We start from the raw sequence: 18,484 nt of genomic DNA, 5'->3' as shown, positions 1-18,484 counted from the left end.
AAAGGATTCTATGATTCTATAAATATTTTAGAATTGACTTTTTATTTCAATTTTTTAGGTTCGACATGGTGCAGGTACTGGACTGAGAGAGATACTTAAAGCTCATGGTAAAAGTGGTGGTAAAATGGGAGATAGCTCTTTAGAAGAGGTAAGTTTCCAGTTATGTGGACTTAACATGTGATTTAGATTTTAGAAGACTTCTTAAAATATTTAAGCTTTGCAAGAGGTAGATGATCTGGGTGAAAATAAACCATGAGATTTGGGTGATAAAAATAATTTGGATGAAATCACTGATTAAATGTTTACATCTTTAAAAAGCCTTTGTGAAAACAATACTACTGTGTAAGCAGTCATTAATATATATAGACTGTATGTAAAGTTAGTAAACACTGACTTTCATATTAGAAAATAGTATTTTCAGGTGATGGCAAGGATGTGCTGAAACAAATTGACAAATTGATGATGTAACTAGTGAAGTGTCTCAGACCATGTAATTCTATTTGCTTAAGTAGTAAGGTGATCTTGCTTTGTTATGATGAGAAAAAGTATTTAAGTAATCTATTTCAAAGGAGAGCACTTAAAAAAAAAAAATCATGACAGCAATAGCTTGTTTACTAGTAGTGAATCTCATCCAGATTCATACTGACTTCCCTACTGTAAAAGCAGCTGGGTGAGCTTGTGGTTTACAGTGTTGGAGAATGAAGAGATAAACTTAGCAAATGTAAATCAAGCTATTTCAGCATACTTTGTACAGTGGAAAAGCAAAAGCTGCTGTTTCTACCTAGAGTAGTATTTGGAGATTGCAAAGTAATAGCACATGGTCAAGGTGTTCACTACTTCTCTTTTTGCAGATGATTCAGCAACATCAGGAGTGGCTAGAAGACTTGGTTATTAGACTTCTCTGTGTGTTTGCATTAGACAGATTTGGAGACTTTGTTTCAGATGAAGTAAGTTGTCTCTGAATGAACAGGTATAGATGAGCAGGATTCTGCAGATGTCACAACAATTCACTGTGCTTTGGTACAGTGCTACTGGATGTGCCTCCTATATGGGCTCATGGATGCTTTTTACAAATTATTAGATAAATTTCACCTTGTTTGTGTAGCAGTGTTAGTCATTTGTACTGACATTGATTTAAGTCAAATTTCATACAGAAGTATCTGTTTTATCATTTATTTTATCCTAGGTGGTAGCACCGGTACGTGAGACTTGTGCTCAGACTTTGGGAGTAGTATTGAAACACATGAATGAGTCTGGAGTTCATAAAACTGTAGATGTTCTCCTGAAGCTGCTTACACAGGAACAATGGGAAGTGAGACATGGTGGTCTCCTAGGAATAAAGTACGCGCTGGCAGTACGCCAGGTAATAACCTTCGGGACAAACTGCAGAGAGCTTTCAAACAAAAAGCTGAGCTCAGAGTAGGGGATGTGGCTGAACATGAGATAGGTTAACAAAGTAAGGTTGCTTGTACTGCAGTTTCATGTGGGTTATGTGTTAGTGCATTTTTCAATCCGGGCTGCAGAAAGCTGCAAGTATATAGCAAAGTTGTACTGTGGTCATATAAATAGAGGATATACTTGCTTGGGTTTGATCATAATTTCACATGTGAAGTTAGCAGAACTGAGTGCTACAAGTTTAGTCTATTTGTAGTAGTATTCTGCAAGCACAGAACTTTGTTTACAGCAGAAATGAGCTGAGTTACAAGTTCATTGAAAAGTATAACCTAGGTTTTACTTCCATTAGTGGTAGTTTATAATATTTATATTGTAGACTCAGACCTGTAGCTTCTGTTTTATATAACAGATTTATTCACACACTTAGGAGTACATCTTAGTAGTTTGGGACCTTATGTGCTTTTATAGTTTAAAAAAAGCTTCTGATCTTCTTGACAGGACATGATCAACACTTTATTGCCTAAAGTGTTGCCTGCAATAATTGAAGGTCTCCAGGATCTGGATGATGATGTCCGAGCTGTTGCTGCAGCATCTTTAGTACCAGTAGTGGAAAGCCTGGTCCGACTTCAGTCTCAGAAGGTCATTTAATTGTTTTATGTAATTTCTGATTAAAAAGCTTGTTTTTAGTCTGAGTGAAGAAAATAACACTTAGAGACAGTACTTGGATCTGCTTTGTTTTTTTTTTAGTTTTGTTTGTTTTTACGATACCCTTTTCTGTTTATTTGCGTAGGTGCCTTTTATTCTTAATACCTTGTGGGATGCGCTTCTGGAGTTGGATGACTTGACAGCTTCCACAAACAGTATCATGATCCTTCTTTCTTCCCTTCTGACTTATCCTCAGGTCCGCAAATGCAGGTAACTTTTTAATTAGTATTGCTTCAGTATTGGAGATTAAGTGTCCAGTCGTTTTCAAAGTGGAGTAATCCAAGTTGCTTTCAGACTATGTGCAAGGAGATACTTGATTTAAATCAGTATTTTAATTGTAGTCTTGTTTTTCCTTAAAGTGAAGGTTAAGACAGTGCTTTTATTTTCATTACATTAGTAAAAGACAACAAAATAATCCAAAGGTACTAGACATTGTCTGTGAGCTCCCCCTTGTGCACCATTCGCTGTGGGCATTTTAGTAAAGGATATTGGCTCCACGTGTGGTGGTCTCGCCCACAGACTCCTTGTTTGTGTGCTCCTTGTCGATAAACTCCAAACAAGAGAGTAAACTATGTATATTAAAACGCATGCATGTTCCTTTATCTGCACTTAAGGTAGATGCTTTGCTCATCTTAGTTTTCTCTGAAGCTGTTTTGCCCAAATCCAAACCTAAGAATCGAGTTTTGTCACTAACACCATCTTTAATGCAATGTGTGCTAATTGCATCACTTGATGTGCAAGTTCGTGCACAAAAGATCCACGCTTGGTTTTAATTATTTCTAAACTCATAAATGCCTAATAATAAATCCAAATCAAAATTTAAAAAGCCATTTTTTCTAAAGGGTTGAACAAAACCCAAAGTATAACGTGGGAAACAACAGTAAAAACACATGCTGGAATTGACTAGTTTTTAATACCAGTAAGAAAAAACAGTGTTTTTCTAAAAAAAAAAAAAAGATACTGACTCAACTGTTTTAAAGGTTAAGGCTATAGTAATTTGATCCTTCACTTAAACTCACCAAGCATGCACAATAATACTTTTATCCAAAAGTAAGTGTCTTTTTAAAGAAGAAAACTTTATAACTTGGGAGAAACAAAATTAACTTTGTTTGTGGTTGTTTTTCTTTTCCTTGTGACTGCCTCTTCATCTCCCTTTTATGTACCAGTATTCAGCAGTCACTCACAGTTTTGGTCCCACGTGTGTGGCCGTTCTTGCATCATACTATATCTTCTGTTCGAAAAGCAGCACTGGAAACATTGTTCACACTGCTGTCTACTCAAGACCAGGTAAGAATTACAGTTATTAGTGTTTTATTCTGATGTCACATGATTGAACAGATTCCAATATATATCTTTGTTTCAGAGCTCTTCAACATGGCTGACTCCAATTCTGCAAGACATGTTGAGGCACATATTTCAATTTTGTATCTTAGAAAGCAACCAAGAAATTCTAGATCTTATTCACAAGGTATTTATATGACTTAGGACCTACATATATAGTGTTTGTGTATCCTGCTCTCTCACATCCTCTGCATTGCTGTGTAGATGAATAGTGTGTTCATGTTAATAACTTTGTAGTTAACCTATGTGATGTTTTACTGTGGAGTGAATTAGGATAGGATGGTTCCTACAGTTTATCAGCATGTATATGGTCTTGCGTAGACCAGTTACAAATTTGTCATGATTTCCACTATGTTTCTTTCCAAAGGTATGGCTGGAACTGTTAAACAAGGCATCTGTACAGTATGTGGTTGCAGCTGCTTGTCCATGGATGGGTGCCTGGCTCTGCTTAATGATGCAGCCATCTCATTTGCCCATTGACTTAAACATGCTGCTAGAAGTAAAAACCAAATCAAAAGTAAGTGAAATGTGACCTCCTGAACTGTTCTGGAGAAAGCAGGAAATTGATTAGCTCTACATAAAGACACCTTCTAAAGGTGTTGAAGGGGAGTGGTGATACCTTTCTGCAACTCTAAATGTAACCTATCTTACAAATCTCGTCTCTAGAGCAAAATAGTTCTTGTCAGGTTATTTATGAGAATTCAGAGTACTGTCACATAGCATGCTCCTTGTTATAAAGTCTTTATTTACATGGTTCCATCCTCTTTGTAGGACTGAGTTAAGTCTAAAAGCATTGCATTATTTCCAGAAACATTCTGAAAGAGGTTTACTTTTCCCGCTGTGTGGATTCAGTTTTTCAGCTGTATCTTGAGTATTTGTTTTAATAATGTAGTGAAGGAACCATATCATACATGTCATAGGATTATAGAATACTGTTAGCAGAGAGGTGATTTACAATAATTAACTACTTTAAAAGTCTGCTATCCAAGAAACGTGGCTTAGTTCAGCTTTTACAGGTATGATGGTTATTGGAAACGTTATGGAATACATATTAATCTTTTCTATTACAAACACATTTACTTTCAAACTTCTCCCAACTTCATTCCATAGGAAAAGGCAAGTGCTAAAGTGCGTCAAGGTCAAACCCAGAACAAGGAAGTGATTCAGGAATATATTGCTGGGGCAGACAGCATTGCAGAAGATCCAGCAACCAGGGATTATGTTGTCATGCGAGCTCGGATGATGGCAGCAAAGTCAGTTTACTGGAAATCTGAAAAATATTTAAATGCAATTTGGTTTTTTTTTTGTTCTATAGTATATATTATTATATAGTTCTTTGCCAAAATCTAATTATGTAGACTTTTTTGACATCTTCATTTTGAATCATTAATCGCAGGGTGATTGTAACTCTGAAGTAACTTTTCTTTCTCCTTTTGTCAGGTTGCTGGGAGCACTTTGCTGTTGCATTTGTGACCCAGGTGTAAATACTGTTACTCAAGAAATAAAGCCAGCTGAATCATTAGCTCAACTGCTGCTCTTCCACTTGAATTCTAAATCTGCCTTGCAGAGGATTAGTGTTGCATTAGTAATCTGTGAGTGGGCAGCCTTGCAAAAGGTAGGACGTTTCTGCAGCAAAAATAAATTTTACTCACTATCTTTATCCACAGCTTGTCATCTGCTACTTAGCTTAAAATAAAATTTCAGTCGATAAGCTAGGATGGTATTTGTACATCTAACTGAAGTCTTGATTATTAGACAGTGGAGGATTATGCTACTTGATAGCTAAACATCAGCTGTCAGAACTATGAATCAGTAAATATGTTCACATTTCTTCTACAAGTAAGTCTGTTCTTCAAGATGCATATTGTCTAAGGTCAGTGCTTCCTTTTCATATGATTGTCTTCCATGTATTCACTATCACTTCTGTTCTCGTGGCAGACTGAAGGTTTTTTTCATAATCTGTAATATTCTGGGTTACAAATGTTAATGGTCCCTCTGGAAACTGCATTTTTTTAGCTAGATGGCACTTTTAGCACCCAAAGCTGAACAAAAGAAATTGTGATTACTCAGAAATACAAATAATGTCTTCTCCTGTTACAGGAGTGTAGAACTGTGGCCATTTGTGTGCAGCCTCGTTTACTTGAGGTCCTTTCTGAGCACCTCTATTATGACGAAATTGCTGTTCCTTTTACACGGATGCAGAATGAATGTAAACAGCTCATCTCCTTGTTAGCTGATGCACACATTGACATTGGAAACAGAGTAAACTGCAGTGTATTTACAATAGATCAAGCTAATGAGCTGGTAAGTAGAGGCAAGCTTGGCCTTCCTTCAGATCTGTTCTTGTCTTGAAATACATCTTCAGCATAATTATTCCTGAAAGTTACTGTGTAATCATGTGGTGACTTTGCACATGCTTTGACATGAGATATGTATTAGATACTTCCTACTTCCCCTGTGGGGACTATGCCAAAAATCAAACAGAATGCAAAGTAGATATTCAACACAAGGAAAAATTTACAGTGCTGTGATTCCAGGTGTAGATTCACTATTGAAATCCACACAGAAGAAAACAAAGCATGCTGGAACTCCCTCAAAACCACTGTCAAAAGACTACTAAATGACCTGCAGAAACTCTAGACCTTCTGCACCCCCAAGCATGTGTTTTAAAGCGTTTTTTTCTGTCTTTTCAATCATTCTGTATGTTTTAATCTAAAACCATCAACACTAGATATGCTAATAAAAGGAGGCTTTTGACGTGAAAAACTCAGTAAGCAAAAATAGAGCTGATAACATTGGCACAAAAAATTAAAAGGGCTTTTTTTCCAACCCTAAACTGACCTCTTGAGCAGAAAGATGAGTATAGACAAATGAGGTCAGATATAAAGTAAAAGCTTGTGGATTTGAGTGCCTGTAAAATAAAAGGGAACTGGGATGGGAAGGGTGTGTAGATTCGGGTGGATGAAAGCACACTGGTGTATGTAGTACATCTTGGGGTTAGGGAGGAGAGGGGTAAGGATCCTGGATGTGTTTGTGTATGCAACTGTGGGGTGCTTTTCAACACTTCAACGTTATCTTGAAATACAGGCAGCAAACCTATTTTGCATTTTAGTGTCTTCATCCATTAGGTGGGAAAACTGTGTTCCTCCTTGCTATTCATACTTTTTTGCATCCTTTGGTCATTCCAGTCATCAAGGTCATATGGAGTAGAACTCAAGGTATCTATAGAATGAAGCAGTACCAGGCTGATAGTTGAAAGACTTGACCTGAACATATACAGATAAAAGTCAAAAAAAACCAAACAAAACACCCAAAAAATTCAGATGAACCCTCTCAACAGCTGTCACTTTTCATGTATGTAGGGGCCTAACTATCATCTCAGTAGAGCAAGTTCAGCATTTCCTTCATTCCACCTGCTTTTAATCTCTTTCCTGTGAAAGACTGAAGCAACAGTAGTCAGCCAGTTGTGAGTAGGGAGGATGTGGCATTTTCTACAGCTACTGACTTTTTCCTTAGATTTTTATTCCAGTCTCTTTCCTCAAAAGAAAATCAGCTTAGAAACAACCTCATGCACAGGACCTTGCACATGCTTTCTGGCTTCACGTATTCATAGCATGTTCTTTGCTTATCTGTCATGTGCTTGCATGTTGCCAGAATATGTGGATGTATCTGCCAGATATAGGACAGTCTAAATTTGGAGGAGTACTTCAACTCCTTTTTTAGCTTTGGGAATCTAGACTTGAAATGTTCAATAATATACCTGATTTTCCCCTTGAGCTGCAGTTTACAATTCCAGAAACTATTTTGAAGCATTTCCTGCTATTTGCTGGAAAAAATGGAGATAATATCCAGTGTAGTGACTTGTTCTGCCATGAAACCCAGTTTTCAGAGGATATATCGTTTTACAGTAAATGAAACTGATTTGTAACTCTTTTTTCTGTATTAGGTTACTTCTGTTTTCAGTGAAGTGACATCATCCTTTACATTGAATCCTAAAATTCTTCAACAGTTGGACAGTAAACGACAACAAGTCCAAGTAACTGTTACAGAAACAAATCAAGAATGGCAAGTGTTGCATCTGCGAGTTCATACATTTGCTGCATGTGCAGTTGTGAACTTGCAGCAACTTCCAGAAAAACTAAATCCTGTTATAAAACCTTTAATGGAAGCTATCAAAAAAGAGGAGAATACACTTGTACAAAACTACGTGGCGTCATGTATAGCAAAGTTACTTCAGCAGTGTACAACAAGGTCTCCTTGTCCCAACTCAAAGATTATAAAAAATCTCTGCAACTCCCTCTGTGTGGATCCACATCTTACCCCACTAGCTGCCTGTCCTGCACAGCCTCAGAGCAGCCATGAAAACTCAAAAGGTATGATAGCTAAGACTGCCAGGTCTCTTAAAATGTCTGTGCTTGTCTCTGAACTGTTGAAAGGAATATGAGAGAGTCTTGTTTTCAGTGTTTTTAAAGTGCCAGCAACTGAATCTAGAGTCCTCAGCACAAGAAAGACATGGACCTGTTGGAGCTGGTCCAGAGGAGGGCCACAGAAATGCTTAGAGGAAGGGGAGCACCTCTCCTATGAGGACAGGCTGAGGAGTTGGGGTTGTTGAGCCTGGAGAAGAGGAGGCTCTGGGGACACCTGATTGTGGACTTTCAATACTTAAAGGGGGCCTGTCAGAAAGATAAGGGACAATCTTTTTAGCAGACCCTGTTGTGACAGGACATGGGGTAATGGTTGTAAAGTAAAAGAGGGGGAGATTTAGACTAGATATTAGGAAGAATTTTTTTACAAGTGTGTTGAAACACCGGCACACGTTGCCCAGAGAGGTGTTAGAAGTCCCATACCTGAAAAGATTCAAGGTTAGATTGGATGAAGGTCTGAGCAACCTGCTCTAGTTACTGCAGGGGGGCTGAACTAGATGAATTTTAAATGTCCCTTCCAGCCCAAAACATTAGAAGCATAGAATCGCCATAGTTGTAAAGGACCTCCAGGATCGAGTCAAGCCTTCCTCCCAACATTTCCCTAACCACTAGACCATAGCCTCAAGTGCCACGTCTGCTTGTTTATTGAACACCTTCAGATATGATGACTCCACCACTTCCCTGGGCAGCTCATCCCAGTGCCTAACCACTCTTGTCAGTGAAGAATTTCTTCCTAATATCTAATTGAAATCTTCCCTGGCACAACTTGAGGCCGTTCCCCCTCATCCTATCATCAGTAATATGGGAGAAGAGACAAACCCCAGCCTCACTAGAACCTCCTTTTAGGTAGTTGTAGAGAGCAATAAGGTCTCCTCTCAGTCTTCTCTTCTCCAGACTAAACAAGCCCAGTTCCCTCAGTCGCTCTTCAGAAGCCATGTTCGCCAGACACCTTCCCAGCCTCATTGCCCTTCTCTGGACCTGCTCCAGCACCTCAATGTCCTTCTTATCCTGTGGTGCCCAAAACTGGGCACAGTGCTCAAGGTGTGGTCTCACCAGTGCTGAGTCCAGGGGCATGATCACCTCCCTCCTCCTGCTGTTCACACCATTTTTGATACAGGCCAGGATGCCATCAGCCTTCTTGGCCACCTGGGCACACTGGTGGCCCATGTTCATTCTATGAAAAATGTCTGACTTGTATTACATTCCACAGTCTAATAGTAAGATAACAAAAGATGAGGACAGTGTTCAAAATTAAGAAATACTTGTGTGCTTGCTATGGTCATGGATTTTCTTTAAATGATTGTCCCTTGCTAAAAATGTATGGATTGAATGAGTAACACAAATTAAGACCTTAATGCTCTCAAATATTATAACCTGTTTTAAGGCTTGAGCATTATACACTTTATTTGTTCTTAATTTGTCCTACTTCACTTTAGAGTAGAATAACCTTCATATTTGATTGAAAATTAAGCTGATTAGCATAAACAAAACTATAAAAAAAATCCAAAGATACTGGTGGTATCTGCTATTGCATCAAGATAAGTGTTGAACTGTTTGTAAAGGATGCAGAATGTGCGTGTTTAAACTTTAGAACATAATGTATTGGTTTATATAAAAAAGCTTGTGCAAACTTTTAATATTTGGTTGAAGTTTTGTTTGCAATGTTTTTTGCTGAGTAAGAATTTATGTAGCAGTTTGCACACATAGATTGTCATGCCAAATCTGTAATGTGCTATTAACAGAGTAACTCCTCTGTACTTAAGTGTCATCTCCCTCAAGGATGGGACAAATTTGTTTTTTTGAAGTATGTTGAGAACTGCAGATAACTTGTAGGTAGTTCTCACTTCCACCTGTGTTTCAAACTACAGCTTAAGTTGTTGTCAGCTATTCTCCCTTTTCCTTTAGGGTCCAACTCTGATAAAGATGGGATGCACCATACAGTTACTAAGCATAGGGGAATAATTACATTGTACAGACATCAGAAAGCAGCTTTTGCCATCACAAGTCGGCGAGGCCCTACTCCAAAAGCCCCAAAAGCCCCAATTGCAGATCTCCCCACTGGCAGTAGTGGAAGCATTCCTACAGAACTTGATGAGGTAAACTGTTCCCCATGTTAGTTTTTATCTTGGTGCATAATGGATGCTCTTAAAATGTTAAAAACAGTATTTGAAATATGACTGGCTTTAGGATGTGCATGTGCCTTCCACAGCTGATATGCTAATTTTGTTGGTTACTGTTTTATTCATGGTAGAACTTCAATGTGTTTTAATTAAGTCTTAGGACTGTGATTCCTAAACATTATTGTGGATTTTGTTCTTAATTGTTAAAATTATATTTAGCAATTCCACTTTCTGAAGAGGGTGGGAGCAAGGGAAAGGGTTTAATAACAAATCAAATGTTGTTTCTGGGAAGTCTTGCTGTTCTTGATGTCCTTCTGTTGGCAATGTCTGAGGTTCTGGAACTGGAACCAGTTGGAAAAGGTCTTGCTGAAATGGGCCAGTGTCAGCAAAAGCTGAATTCACAAATTAATAGGATTTAATTAATATTATAAAACATTCTCATTGTTTTCCCTGTATAAGGAATAAAGTAACCTACAGAGAACAAAATGGACCAGCAAATGTATTGTAGGTAGCTATAAACACAATCAGAATTGAATGTCTATGTAACAATGGGAGTGTCCTTGGACAAGTGTTATTCTTAAACATATCTGTCCTCACTCCTTTGTTAAATTGTTTGATTCTAGGCTCAGAAACCTTATGTTGTACAGAGAAGAGGAGCTGAATTTGCCTTATCTACTATAGCTAAACACTTTGGTGCTGAAATGGCAACGGGATTGCCACATCTCTGGGATGCTATGGTTGGTTCGTTGAGGAACAACATTCACATAAATAATTTTGGTAACTACACTTCTGAATTAAGATCGGGAGGCTGGTAAGCTGGGGCAGTATGTCAGTCTTAAACTGAAATTTTTTGTTTTTAACAGATCGGAAGTCCTTACTGGAAAAAGGAGATGCTCCTGCCCAGGAGCTAGTAAATTCTTTGCAGGTTTTTGAAACAACAGCAGCATCAATGGATACTCAGCTACATTCTCTGGTAATCATTTTCCAAACCAGCTTTTGTGTGAAGCAATTCAGTCTGTTCTTTGCCACTGTTTTAAATCTTTGTTTTTTAAGGCTTCTTTTTGTATGTTTTTCTAATTTTGCTCAAGTGGTGCTTTTATCCACTTGCGAGCTTGACCATTCTCTAAGTCATGTCTCCTTGTCTTGATAAAATGAAGACACAGCCTTCTGTCTTCACCAGTTAAGCTGTTATATTTTAAAGCTGTTTTTTTTAACTGTGTCCTGTCAGATGTTAAGTTCTGTATTTGTTTATGCAGGTTATAGAATAAATCTCAAGAACAAACACCTGCCTACAGTCTAACTTTGGCCAACCCTTTTCTGGATGAGATGCCTAAACAAGATTGTGTCCAAAGTCTGAGTTACTATAGTATTTATGCTGTTGTGTTGCACTGAAATTGGCGTCTCAGTTCTGCTTTATTCTAATTCCAGATTTTCTAAACCTGGAGAACACACTAGTAATATGATACCTTCTCTCTGTTATTGAATTACAGACAAAAACCATTGTTATGCTGCATTATGTGGCTCACTCAAATGGGCTGACCTCTAATAGAGTGACAGGTCGTTTGTGTGGCCAGAGCAGGGGGAAAGCAATAGTAATACAGACTGCAGAGTTTACTGCCTGACTACTGTGTAGCAGGTTGGGGGTTGTCATGAAAGGCTCCCTGTACAGGGAATGCAAAAAATTACAGAGACTTCAGTTTTACCCCCAAGTAGACTGGATTTGACTAATTCTTTAATATTACTTTTTACTCCTCACTCAGTGTAAAAGACAACATCTTACATGCAGTAGTAGACTCTGAGTTATTTCTACTCAGGAGAGAGTCCCTGGAGTTACAGTAGTTCTGTGAAAGTACCAGCTGAGTGTAAAATACTGTTTAAAAAAAAGTTAAGAAAGAAACAAAGCAAGTCATCACTACGCTTGCATCTGAACACAATTTTCAGTACTAGCTTATCTGCAGTACTACATTTAAGAATAAATATAGTAGCACTGCTAGAGGCATTGAGAAGGGCAAGAGGATGATAAAAATGTAGAAAAAGGTTAGGAAGAAATAAGTAGGCCAGAACTGCAAGGAATAAGTAGGCCAGAACTGCCTGGAAAGGATCTGATGGGAAAGAATGGATATATAAGAAATGGCTGTAGAATTCTGAGTATACAGAGGAGATTCATATGGAATGTAGGGAATTGTTATTTACCTATTTGAATAAAATATTGAAGTGATTTTGAGTAAATTTAGCATATGATGTGGAAAGGCTTTCTCATATATATGCATTTTTTATGTAGATTGGTTATAGGGGTGATAATACTGTATGCAGATTTAAGGAAAAAAATGTAGGAAGTTAAAGAAGGTGGAATTAGTTCATCAAAGCTTTTAGGTATTTCCAAGCTAGGAAAAACCTGACTACCCATTTAAGGTATGTGGCATAAAAACATATTTGTGCTGATGAAAAAAGACATGCATGTACCCATGTATCCCCTTGTGAAGGTGTGAATTTCCTTCTGCATGTCTGTCTTGTCACAGAGTTAGATTCCCAGCAGGGATAATTTATCTGCCTAAACATAAATGTGATGAGTCTAGGACAAATTTACTAGCTGGAAGGAATTATTTATCTGCCTTTAAGTAATAATTCTTTTTTAATAAAGAGTTTTTAGTACCTAGTATTGTATTTTTCCAGTGTGAAGCACCTCCTTAATTATCAAGGGCTTCTAAGGGCTGCTTTAATTTTTGACTAAAACCCTAAATATTTTGCTACTCTGAATTTTAACTGCAACATGAGGAGTAATACTTGTTCAAAGTTGTGTTTTTCTTTTGAAACAGCTTTTTAGTTTTAAACAGTTGGCTCTTGTGACAGAGCTGGTTCAAGCATTCTTTGGGAGAGAGCAGTGACTTAGACTGTTTACTTGAAAATAATTTGGTAATTTGTTTATAATTAATATTAAGCTTTCCCTCCCTGCCTTCTTCTATTCAGTTAATACAGCACTTGCCTCATCTTTATATGTGCCTTCAACATCCAAGCACTGCAGTGAGACACATGGCTGCTCGCTGTGTAGGCGTTATGAGCAAAATAGCTACCATGGAAACAATGAATATCTTTCTAGAGAAAGTTCTACCCTGGTTGGGAGCAATAGATGACAACACGAAACAAGAAGGTGCAATTGAAGCACTTGCATGTATCCTTGCTTGAGTATTCAAAAATGTAGAAACTTGTTTGGAGTTGCATAAGTTAGGGGAACAAACTGTTGCCTGAAAAAAATGGGAGGAGGAATGAAGCTGTTTTCTTGCTGTAGACAAGAAATAGACACTGTAATTTCCATTGCCTTTCTCTATCAAATGAAGACTTGGCAGAGGTAATACAGTTTCTCAAACCATGGTATTCACAGGGGTAAATGTAACTGGGTAGATCAGACCTCCTTCTGCACCCCTGCCCAGTGCTTCGTTAGAAGAACTGTTGTTCATCTGGATATAATGTATTAACAACACTTACCTACAGAGCATGAAATCTGCCAGGTACATCCTGATATCAGACAGTCTGAACTGGTGAAAACTATTTCCTTAATAACTGATGCAGGTGTGATGGAGCAGCTGGATGTTGGTATTGTTCCATACATTGTTCTTCTAGTGGTTCCAGTTCTGGGTAGAATGAGTGATCAGACAAACAGTGTACGTTTTATGGCTACTCAGTGCTTTGCAACACTAATTAGACTAATGCCTCTTGAGGTAAGCTCGAGTTCTAAGTATACTGTGTGAACTGTCCTGTATCTGTCTTTTCACCATCTGTGAAGTCCAAGCTTCTGGCTTATTAAATGCTGAATAAGTAACTGGTTTTATATATGTTAAGTCTGTATCAGATAACTGAAGATGTGTTGTTAATAATGTAAAATGAGTAAAATTTGATCCTCTCTTAGTGATTTTGTAAATTAATGTTAGAAGTTAAATTTCTCTTTACAAGAAATTTTAATTGTGTACATTAAGTTAAAGTATATATTTAGTTTTGTGTGTAATGCTGCTTTTGCTAGGTTTGACTCAAAACTCTTAGGAGTTATACGTGCACTCTCCCTAGGTATGTGTTGTTCTGTATGTGGCTAAGAGAAATGGATAAAAAAGCAATACTGATTTAAAAAAAAAAACTGCACTAATAGAAATAGTACAGCTACAGTTACTCCTAGTTCTTAAAATCAAATAGCCCCACCCTACAGCGTTGGGCAAAATATAACATGCAACATGATCCAGTAGTGATTAAACAGTACAAATTTGCTTCAGTTTTTCACTCCTACTACAACTTTCATACCTCAGATGCTTGCCAATATTGCACTTCAAAGACTACAAGGCTTCCAAGTAACTTATTTTCACCACCAGATGGTAATAGAAGATAGTTTGGAATTCAGAATTTAAATTGATAGCTACAGAGGGGTTAGAGACATCTCAGTGGAAAGCATAGGGGGTAGATTGATAGAGACTAGGGAAATAGATGTTTTATGGGTACATAATTTGTTAAGGAAAGAATAATTTTTTGAGATCAAAGTAACTTTATTATCAAGTTTTCAGAGACAAAGTTTCACAAGTGCTTTGTGTGGAAAAAAACTTACGGAGTGGTATATTTTGAATACAGTTTTACATCTCTAAATGGGAAGACTTTTTAGGGTAGTCTTGCAGATATTTCTTAAGACAAACTCTTACAGTTTTCAGAAGTTATAGTGGTGGTATTGAAACAAATAAAAAACCTCTTTCCGTTCCTTCAGTTTAATGTCTGTGAAGCATGACTTAGTTCTGTAACAAAACAGTCTATCTAGTCTTTTGTGTTTATTGCTGGTATTTTATATACTGCCTAGAATGCAAGACCTAAATTCAGCTGCTGGATAAGTACAAAAGTGGTAGAGGTCTGAGTAAGTTTGGAGTTGCTAATGTGTATTTTTATGTTGGTTTCTAATTGTGAGGAACTGGAAACAACAGCAATAAATGAAGTGGGTGAACTTAGGTATGCTGACTTTTCTGTAGCTTTATTCTCAATTTCGTTATTCATTCAACTATAAAAATATGACTGAGATTGTAAAATAAATTGTTCAACTAAATCTGTCCTGATTTTATTGGTCAGCAGTCATGCTGCAAGTTGATAGTGTACCTGAACCAAATTAACTGGCATGATATTCACACTTCAGACATATTCTTTTAAAAGGCAGGGTAGGAAGAACAGTTGAAGAAGTAGGCTGCTACGTACATACCTAAATACCTTATGGGAGCACTTCTAACATTTGAAATCTGTATTAGTAACCACATACACAGTGGAATTAGTCGATATTAGGAGCCCTCCCTAACTGTGACTTAGAATTTGAAGTAAAGCTAACTGAAGATGGAGGTGGCCCAGAAAACTGGGATGACAGATGTGACGATGGAAAATATCAGTGCCTTTTTTTTGCTACTGTACATTATTAGCAAGCAAGGATGTCTGAGCATATTTGTCCGCCAGGTACCTTCTTTGGGCTTCTGGCCTAGCATGGCCAGTACCTAGGAAGTTAAGGTCTGCTGCTACGAACCTGGAAGGGGTTTAGGTTTTTCTTTTTTGCAAGTTTCCAACTGCTGGAATTCATCCTATGGATTTCATAAGGGAAATCAATCTATCTTTGGATGGTAGATAGTGGCAAACAACAAATGGGTGTCAAAGGATTCTCTAGCCAGCCAGCTAAACTCTCTGATGAGAAGTAAAATAGCTCAGTCTTTGTAAAATCTTACAAGAGTGACCAGGACTTTCCCTCTTCCGTGTGATTGTATCAAATTTTTCAGCATGTTTTTTGGGGTAGAATTTGTCTTTTGCACCCTACAACTTTAGGTGACTTGATCTGCAAGGTATCAGATGAAGTACAGCACTGAGTTTAGATTTGTACACTTCAGAAGTCTGCATATCTTTGCTATCTGTTTGTTATTAGTGTGAAGTTTACTTCTGTGTGAAAAGTATGTACTGTAGCCTTTACATTACTGCTTTAAAAATACTATCCTAGGCTGGTATACCAGATCCACCAAACATGTCTGAAGAATTAATCCAAATGAAAGCTAAAGAGCGTCACTTCCTGGAACAATTATTGGATGGTAAAAAGCTGGAAAACTATAAAATTCCAGTACCAATCAAAGCAGAGCTCAGAAAATATCAGCAGGTAACAGCTTACACTTTTATTTTAAGAGCAGTAAGTTCCAGTCTGATATGATTTTATAGGTAGGAGTTGTTCAGGTGCTGGGTGTATTTTTTGCTGGTATTTGGTAGTTTGTTGTTTTGTGCTGTGCAGTGCACATCTTGAACTCTTGGGTAAGGAAGAACAAATTTAGTGCTGCATGCCATTTCTACTGGATTTCTGTTAATGTTTTTGTTGTTGCTGTCATTGTTGTTTCCCCCTCTGTGGGTTCTGCTGCTGTGCTGAGGGAACGGCCGATGGCTGTGCCTGGCGTAGGCCGCCTGGCGGCTCGTCGTTGCAGAACCCCTCTTGCTGGAGGGTTTGGCTGCGTACATCTGCTGCCCTCGCTCCCCTCTGCTTTGAGCCAATGGGCTGTAGCAGAGGCCTTCAGGGTGCGCAACAAGCTCGTAGTTCGGTAGTGAGGGGTGATAGAACATACAGATCTCTGAACTGAGGCTTAACCAGCCAAAAGCCAGTTTCTACCTCTGAGACACCCTTTATTTTCTAATTTCAGGATGGAGTGAATTGGCTGGCATTTCTCAATAAATACAAACTTCATGGAATTCTTTGTGATGACATGGGCTTAGGAAAAACTTTGCAATCCATTTGCATTCTTGCAGGTGATCATTGCCTCAGGTAAGCTTAAGTAAAATTCTACCTTGAGACATTAATGATAGATTTTATCTATGGTAATGACTCTAGGCTTAGTCCTGGGCAGCTGGCTGTAGGTGGCTCTCCAGAGGTCCCTTCTAACCTCAACTATTCTGTGAAAACAAATTTTTTCAGACTTGTTTTTATATTTTTTAAAGGGCTCAGGAATATGCAAGAACAAAACTGGTGGACAGTGTTCCTCTTCCGTCCTTGGTGGTGTGCCCTCCTACACTCACAGGACACTGGGTGGATGAAGTCGGCAAGTTTTGCTCAAAAGAATATCTTAATCCTTTGCACTATACAGGACCTCCTACTGAGAGAGCAAGGTAATATATTTTGTGTTTATGACTTGGGTAGAATAAAAAAGCACACAATCTTAAAATTCGCTTTATTGCTGCTAGTGCAAAGCAGAGTTTGTGGGCATGTGGATCTGTAAGGGTACCTTTTAAAGGCTAAAATAACACATATGTAAGGAGCACTTCAGTTATCACCTCCTTTTTCTGAAGGTTACAGCACCAGGTGAAAAGACACAATCTCATAGTGGCTTCATATGATGTTGTAAGAAACGACATTGACTTCTTCAGGTAAGAATTTGTTTTTTGAGACTTTTAATAGATTAGAATTTTAAATGCTACTTAAGTCCATATTCTTCTTTTCTAGAAATATTAAGTTTAATTACTGCATTCTTGATGAAGGCCATGTAATAAAAAATGGGAAAACAAAGCTGTCAAAAGCAGTAAAACAGCTAACTGCCAATTACAGGATAATTCTTTCTGGGACACCAATCCAGGTAACTGCTTTTCTGTTTTTTTCCTAAGGAGTTGGTTGAGTAGTAGAAAATGTGAAAAAGAGATCTATTTCGCAGTCTGGTTTATTGTGCTTTTTATCAGTGGTCTTGTTCAAGGTACACACTTTTAAAAGGCTTTTCACTGATAAACGCTTGAAATGACATCTTTTCCTTTCTTAGTACACCTGCGTTTAGGGGATTAGGTGTAGTAATGGAGTTCAAAACTTGCCAACAAGACTTTCTCTAAAACTTGTTCTTTAAGTAGCAGGAGGGGTTGGGGAGAGAGCATTTCCTTGTGCCTCTAGTGAAATTAGCAAGAAACTCAACTTTGCGAACTCCAGATTTTAGGCTTTGTCCTAATGACTTTTCTGTGGAGAACTTGGTGTGGTTTAAGGCATCAGACACAGTAGAAAGTCCATTTATATCTTAAAGTGCATGTACAGGTCTTCCTGTAACTTAGGTTGATGAAAGAGTCACCAAGTTCCAGTAGCTTGAAAGTATATTGAAGTGTTATGTTTGTAGTGATAATTTTAGAGGCAGTGTTAAGTGTATCTAGGGAAATGTTTCACATAACCTTTAACAATTCATTACTTTTGATAATTTTTTTTAATGTTCAGAACAATGTCTTGGAGTTGTGGTCGTTGTTTGACTTCCTTATGCCAGGATTTTTGGGTACTGAACGCCAGTTTGCAGCTCGTTATGGCAAACCAATACTGGCAAGTAGAGATGCTCGAAGCTCCAGTCGAGAACAAGAGGCTGGTAAGGATCAAACATTAAATCTTGGTTTTCTTTTTTTCTTCCTTTGAATGAAAACTGCTAATGAAAAAAGAAGGTGCAGTCTCTTTGACCATAAGAGATTTGGGGAGAGCTGAATGTTTTGAACTTTTTTCCTTTTCCCTAC

At 37.9% G+C, this 18,484-nt stretch overlaps 1 protein-coding gene across 1 annotated transcript in view; it reads left to right on the top strand.

Annotated features, from left to right (window-relative positions):
• Positions 1 to 58: 58 nt before the first annotated feature.
• Positions 59 to 18,484, top strand: part of BTAF1 (BTAF1 RNA polymerase II, B-TFIID transcription factor-associated, 170kDa) — a gene marked incomplete at its 5' end in the record, with an annotated part of 22,673 nt that continues 4,247 nt past the window's right edge. Inside the window, 23 exons of the mRNA XM_008941765.1 lie at positions 59 to 148; positions 852 to 947; positions 1,187 to 1,363; positions 1,894 to 2,034; positions 2,186 to 2,310; positions 3,267 to 3,387; positions 3,464 to 3,568; positions 3,809 to 3,958; positions 4,552 to 4,694; positions 4,882 to 5,056; positions 5,542 to 5,745; positions 7,388 to 7,814; positions 9,771 to 9,961; positions 10,609 to 10,762; positions 10,849 to 10,958; positions 12,953 to 13,154; positions 13,553 to 13,701; positions 15,978 to 16,130; positions 16,660 to 16,781; positions 16,955 to 17,122; positions 17,303 to 17,380; positions 17,457 to 17,586; positions 18,201 to 18,359. Of these exons, the coding sequence (XP_008940013.1) occupies positions 59 to 148; positions 852 to 947; positions 1,187 to 1,363; positions 1,894 to 2,034; positions 2,186 to 2,310; positions 3,267 to 3,387; positions 3,464 to 3,568; positions 3,809 to 3,958; positions 4,552 to 4,694; positions 4,882 to 5,056; positions 5,542 to 5,745; positions 7,388 to 7,814; positions 9,771 to 9,961; positions 10,609 to 10,762; positions 10,849 to 10,958; positions 12,953 to 13,154; positions 13,553 to 13,701; positions 15,978 to 16,130; positions 16,660 to 16,781; positions 16,955 to 17,122; positions 17,303 to 17,380; positions 17,457 to 17,586; positions 18,201 to 18,359 (3,570 nt within the window). The remainder of the gene's footprint in view (positions 149 to 851; positions 948 to 1,186; positions 1,364 to 1,893; positions 2,035 to 2,185; positions 2,311 to 3,266; positions 3,388 to 3,463; positions 3,569 to 3,808; positions 3,959 to 4,551; positions 4,695 to 4,881; positions 5,057 to 5,541; positions 5,746 to 7,387; positions 7,815 to 9,770; positions 9,962 to 10,608; positions 10,763 to 10,848; positions 10,959 to 12,952; positions 13,155 to 13,552; positions 13,702 to 15,977; positions 16,131 to 16,659; positions 16,782 to 16,954; positions 17,123 to 17,302; positions 17,381 to 17,456; positions 17,587 to 18,200; positions 18,360 to 18,484) is intronic.

This window comes from Merops nubicus, unplaced genomic scaffold, assembly GCF_000691845.1.
Source record: "Merops nubicus isolate BGI_N331 unplaced genomic scaffold, ASM69184v1 scaffold15006, whole genome shotgun sequence".
In the NCBI taxonomy this organism is placed as follows: Eukaryota; Metazoa; Chordata; class Aves; order Coraciiformes; family Meropidae; genus Merops; species Merops nubicus.
Note: the sequence above shows the minus strand (reverse complement) of the source record. Positions and strands in the feature narration are given on the sequence as shown.